The 6000-nt window shown below is 40.6% G+C and overlaps 1 protein-coding gene across 1 annotated transcript in view; it reads right to left on the bottom strand.

Annotated features, from left to right (window-relative positions):
- Window positions 1–225: 225 nt before the first annotated feature.
- The window catches only part of LOC149470236 (zinc finger MYM-type protein 2-like), a gene marked incomplete at its 3' end in the record, with an annotated part of 114422 nt that continues 108647 nt past the window's right edge, over window positions 226–6000 (bottom strand). Inside the window, exons 13-16 of the mRNA XM_089666027.1 lie at window positions 3585–3708; window positions 1471–1586; window positions 417–1080; window positions 226–333 (exon numbers count right to left, since the gene is read on the bottom strand). Of these exons, the coding sequence (XP_089522153.1) occupies window positions 226–333; window positions 417–1080; window positions 1471–1586; window positions 3585–3708 (1012 nt within the window). The remainder of the gene's footprint in view (window positions 334–416; window positions 1081–1470; window positions 1587–3584; window positions 3709–6000) is intronic.

Here is a 6000-nt window from a genome sequence, read left to right as displayed (position 1 = left end):
AGATAATGGTCACCAGTGAAAGTGAATTTCCTAGTGGAGACATATAAATCAACCTGCTTCTATTCGACCACAGATCTATCTATTTAAATGAACAATGTAGCCTATATTGAATAATAGCCAGATGGGTAATACATCTAAATGCATCAGAGAAGTGTGTGTCTGTACTACAAAAAAAACTGGGTATTAATCAATTTGAAATGACTAAGTTTCAACATTTAAACTTACCCCTTGGAAAATCATCTTCAATGTCCAGCTCTGGCTCATATGGCACATCTGGTAAGCTTGCTGGGCTATGGGCACTGCAGCTTTTAGATTCATCAGCTTGTATTTCATCTGCAGGTAAAAACAGCTGTATTAGTTTAATTTTACCTATCTGCTAAAGTTCTTGGAGAGTGACAGGGCTTAAGTCTACATACCAGTAACATTACACGATGTCTGTTCTTCACTTATGGGATCTTCTATTTCCACAACTTCTACAGGATGAAAAGGGCTTTCACCTGACAGATTTTCTTCTTCATTATCTTCTGTTACCTCTTCTTCATTATCTTCTGTTACCTCTTCTTCATTATCTTCTCTTACCTCTTCTTCATTATCTTCTCTTACCTCTTCTTCATTATCTTCTCTTACCTCTTCTTCATTATCTTCTCTTACCTCTTCTTCATTATCTTCTCTTACCTCTTCTTCCCTTTTCAGGTTATTTTCTTCCTTTACTTCTTCTTTTAGATCTTCTTTGAGATCATCTTCTTCCTTAACTTCCTCTTTCAAAGACTCATCATGTTCTCTTAGGTCATCATCATCATCTCTTAGCTCATCATCATCTCTTAGCTCATCATCATTTACCAGTGTATTCAATAACACTTCTTTGTCCTCCTGTTCTTCTACCTTTACTTTTTCCTCTTCTTCCAAGTCTTCATCCTTTAATGACAAGGATTCCTGCATCTCTTCCTGCTTTTCCAGCTCAACCTTTAGAGCATCTTTTACCTTTAGGTCCATGTCTTGCTGTAAGTCTTTCAGCTTAAATTCTTCATTTAATTCTTTGATTTTGTCCCAATCAACTGGCACAAAAACAGGAACAGGAACCTGTAAGAAAGATTAAACATTACTACCCTCAACAGTCAAATAATATATTTTTTTATAAGAATGTCTTCAATACACAGGCTATGTATGTGTGTGTGTCTGTGTGTGTGTGCGTGTGTGTGTGCGTGTGTGTGTGTGGGGGGGGGGTTGTGTGTGTGTATGGGGGAGGGGGGGGGTTGTGTGTGTGTACACAATCCTTTTCCTATTCCTTCATCTTACACAAAGAAAACAAATGTTATGCAGAGGCAGCAGGTCTTAAAGGTTGACAATTAACGTGGACCCTAGACTCAGGCAACAGTTCAATACAAGTTTGTTGTAAATTGGACACGGTCATCTATTCTGCAGCACAAATGAAGGACATTTAACATTTTTTTTTTTTTTTTTTAAACTTACGGGGACAGGTATTGCTGTGGGAGCTGGTACTTTCTGACTGTAAAGATTCATAGGCACCGGCACATACACTGGAACTGGAATAGGCACTGGAACATACTTTGTGTTAGGGTCTTCCTCTAAATAAGGGGGAGAAAAATAGTAAAATTGACTAATTTTTACATTCCTTGCCATGTTTTACAACATACGAGAAGGATGATTAATGAAATATTGGCTTAATTTACTATAATGCCATCTGCATCACTGCATAAATACAAATAAAAATCTGTGGTATAAAGGAACAAGCAAAGTTTGATTTGCTGGATATTCACTGAACCTAGCAGGAAGTCTGTGATCCCCAAACATGGGGACCCCACTGAAGTCTATCAGGATCGAATCTTCTGGCCATTGGGGGACATTAGCCAATGCAAAAGCAAAAAAAAAAAAAAAAGCAAAAAAGTTTTATAGGAAAAACACCATTCAGCACAGTCTTCTAATGCAGTTTAACCACTAGCCCCTTAGAGTGTGCCTGTACACCCACCTGAAAGGCTAGCATGTGTTATCACTTGCCAGTGATAGGGAAGGAAAGCGTTCCCTATTGTCAGGACAGGACTTGAACTGTACTAAGATAGGGAACTGGCTGGATTGGAGCATGAGTAGGTCAAAATAAGGAGCAGGGTAGGTCAAGAGAAAAATTCTTGTCCCAAGCTGTTGTGTTGGAGAGTTCTTGAATGAAATTCAGGCAAATGCTAACAGTTAATACAGTGCATCCAGCAAGCGCACCTGTTGGTGCACTAAATAGTTTGTTTGGACGAGCAAAGGGATATTAAATATGGATTTAGGCTTTAAAGTGGCTCTAATGGCAAGACATTTTATTCTACCTTACTACATTTCCTGCACTAAAGTAAAAAAAAAAAAAAAAAGTCTTACTACTTAATTCTATCACCACCACATCCCCCCCCCCCAACCTCACCAAATACCTACCCAACTCTTTGCTCGATCTGGCGCTGTGCCCAGCTGCAGGAGCACTCTCTCCCTCTTCTCATAGGGTATGTAATGACGCACACAGTTCAGCTTGGGAGTGTGCCCGCATAATTGTCCCCATAGCACACAGGTATGGGCGCACTCAGAGAACAGAAGGACGGGAGATCGCTGATGAGTGACCCCAGAAAAGAAGGTAAGAGACTGTTCTGTGCAAAACAACTGCACAGAGCAGGTAATGTGGTAATTATTTGAAATCTTAAAAACTCCACCCCAATTTTTTCAACTGTATGCCATGTAGCAGTCAAGTTGCATGTGATAATACATAATTTTTGCTACAATTATATGCTTTCAACATGTAAAAAATAGTCCACCTACAGTGGTCATAAAATAGCTCTTTGCTTGAAATGTTGAAAAGTCACCAAATAGTCACAGGAATGAGGCAACTTCTCTACACATTTCCTATGCCTGCCTAAAGGACTTAGGTGTTGAACTCTAGCCCTGACAATCTCTTAGCCTAGGTTCACATATATGCAGCCATGCAGGCAACGGTTTGAATGGGCTGCTGTGCCTCATGAAATACAGGAAAAAAAGTCCCTGCACTAATGTTGGAATCGTAGCCCTCATGGGAACTGCAAGTACAGCGCAATTTCCAATGCAGGGGACGTTCCATTGGAAATAATGGCACCCGCCCGCAGCGCTTGCGTTTCACGGTGCGGGTTATTTGTGGCTGCAGGAAGAGGTGCAGGCTCCGCTGCAGCAACCACCAACACAGGTGTGAACCTAGCTTTAAAGAGGACCAACTAAAGTAACCTCCCTGGCTGCACCTGTGCAAGAAATAAGGTTGTATGATACTGCACCTACTTGAGAGATACACACATAGAAGTCTATGGCAATGAACTATGCAGATCTGGCCAGTGGAAAGACTATACCCATCTGTAGGAAGTGAGGACTGCTGCAAGCCACAGTTCTGAAATTAAGGGAAGTTTGCTTTTGGGACAGTGAAGGGTGGTTTACTGTTGTTCAAAGGCTAGGCACCTTGTATAGTGTCCAAATAATATTGAAGCTGATCAACATGTCAATATAGAGGTTTTCCAAGTATATTGTCACCTTTAAAGTAATTCAGACTAGAAGTATTTAAAACAATGACAAACTACCTGTCTGAGAAGTCTTAGTCTGCATGTGTGGTTTGCAATAGGTGGCTTTTGTCATGGATAGCGGCTTGCACAAGACAGCCTTATTCTTCATGTCTTTAGTTGTTACAGGAGTGCAGTTTATACCCTGAAACAAGGAGAGAAAATAAGAGGAGTATCTTACAAAAATAAACACACACTATATACACACACACATATATATATATACACACATATATATACATACATATACAGGTGAAACTAGAAAAATTAGAATATCATGCAAAAGCTCATTTATTTCAGTAATGCAACTTAAAAGGTGAAACAAATATATGAGATAGACTCATTACATGTACCAAGTACGTATGCATGCTTCTACTTTTCAGAGGTCCGATATTGTTCTATGTACAATCCTTGTTTTATTGATTGCATGTAATATTAAAATTTTCTGAGATTGTGGATTTGGGGTTTTCATGAGCTGTAAGCCATAATCATCACAATTATGACAAATCATGGCTTGAACTATCTTGCTTTGCATGTAATGAGTCTATCTCATATATTAGTTTCACCTTTTAAGTTGCATTACTGAAATAAATGAACTTTTGCACGATATTCTAATTTTTTAAGTTTCACCTGTACACACACACACACACACCTTGGTTTACGAATTTAATTCGTTCTGCGGGACTTTGCATATAGCGAAAAATTTGTAAACCGAAACGCTGTTTCCCATAGGAATGCATTGAAAACCAATTAATCCGTTCCTGAGGTCAGAAAAAAGTAAATACTAAAATACCGCAGGAGCTATTTTATCAAGTCATGCAACATTTTAGTAATGACAACCACATGTTAATGTTTCAGCTGTCAGCGTGGTTCCCCACTGACAGCTGAATGTAAAAGAATTGTCGGCAATTGAAAAAAAATAAACGGCGTGGGGTCCCCCCTCCCATCCATACCAAGTCCTTTGTGTCTGGTATGGATTTTTAAAGTAAATCCCACACCAACATTAACAAAAAAAAAAATAATGGCATGGAGGTCCCCCCAAAATCCATACCAGACCCTTATCTGAGCATGCAGCCCGGCAGGTCTGGAAAGAGGGGTGGGTGGGGGAGACGGGGGAGACTAGCGAGGGCCCTCCCCCCGAATCATGCCAGGCCACATGCCCTCAACATGGGGGGGTGCTTTGTGGCAGGTGGGGCCCCCCACTTTGGGGACAAGGGCCTCTTCCCCAAAACCCTGGCCGGTGGTTGCGAAGGTCTGCAGGTAGGGGGCTTAATGGAATCTGGAAGCCCCCTTTAACAAGGGGGCCCCCAGATTCCGGCCACCCCATGTGAATGTGTATGGGGTACATGGTCCAGATACTCATTCACAAAAAGCGTAGTGTCAAAAAAAAAAGACAGGACACAGTCTTTGACAAGTCCTTTATTAAAAGAAAAAACTAAAAGAATATCCCCCCGCAGTAGATCCAACGTTAATCACGATGCCCGCCACCGCCCCGAAAAACAAAAAAAGGGCTCCGCCTCTCGCGATGGCTTCCAGCAGTCTGCCTGCTCCGGTTGTTTGACAGTTCTTAAATAGGTAAGGGCCACCCGGGGACATCACCCGAGTGACCCAGCCCCATGTGACACATGCGAGGGAGTTCCCCTGAAAATGCACACCAGACCCGAAGGGCTTAGTATGGATGGAAGGGGGGACCACACGCCGTTTGCTTATTTATTATGGTGTCGGTTTTTAAATGTAATTACCTTTTTTTTCCTTCACTATAGCTTAGAGATCCAGCTGTCACTTTCCCCCCAGCTAAAAAGAGAAAGTTTATTTTTAGTTTATTTCCCCAAGTTAAAAGAAACAATGTGTCCTTTTAGTTTCTTAAAAGAAACAAAGCTTCCTTTAACTCTGGGAAAAGTGACAGCTCTGTGAACTATGGTGAAGAAAAAAAAAAAGCCAGCAATCGCATTTAAAAGTCGGCACTGATATACACTTCGTATTGCGAAACAAATTTGTAAACCAAGGCATTATTTTCATTCGTAAACCAAAAATTACATTACCGAGGCATTTGTAAACTGAGGTACACCTGTATTTTTTACTTTTTTCCCATACACACACATATCTATCTATATATATATATTTTTTTTTCTTTTACAAACACATACCACTTTATTAGGTATACCTGTTAAATGTTTTGGTAACTCAAATGCATTTTAGGCATCTAGACCTGGTGAAGACAACTTGAACTTCAAACTGAGCATGAGAATGGGGAAGAAAGGGGATTTAAGTGACAATGCATGTTTTTTTTGGTGCTAGACGGACTGGTCTGTGCATTTTTCAAAAACTGCTGATCTCCTGGGATTTTCACGCCCAAGAACCTCTATGGTTTACAGAGAATGGCCCGAAGAAGAGAAAATATCCAGTGAGCTGCAGTTCTATCGACAAAAATGCCTTG

This window comes from Staurois parvus, unplaced genomic scaffold, assembly GCF_062004578.1.
Source record: "Staurois parvus isolate SC_StPar_1 unplaced genomic scaffold, SC_StPar_1.0 ptg000050l, whole genome shotgun sequence".
NCBI lineage: Eukaryota > Metazoa > Chordata > Amphibia > Anura > Ranidae > Staurois > Staurois parvus.
Note: the sequence above shows the minus strand (reverse complement) of the source record. Positions and strands in the feature narration are given on the sequence as shown.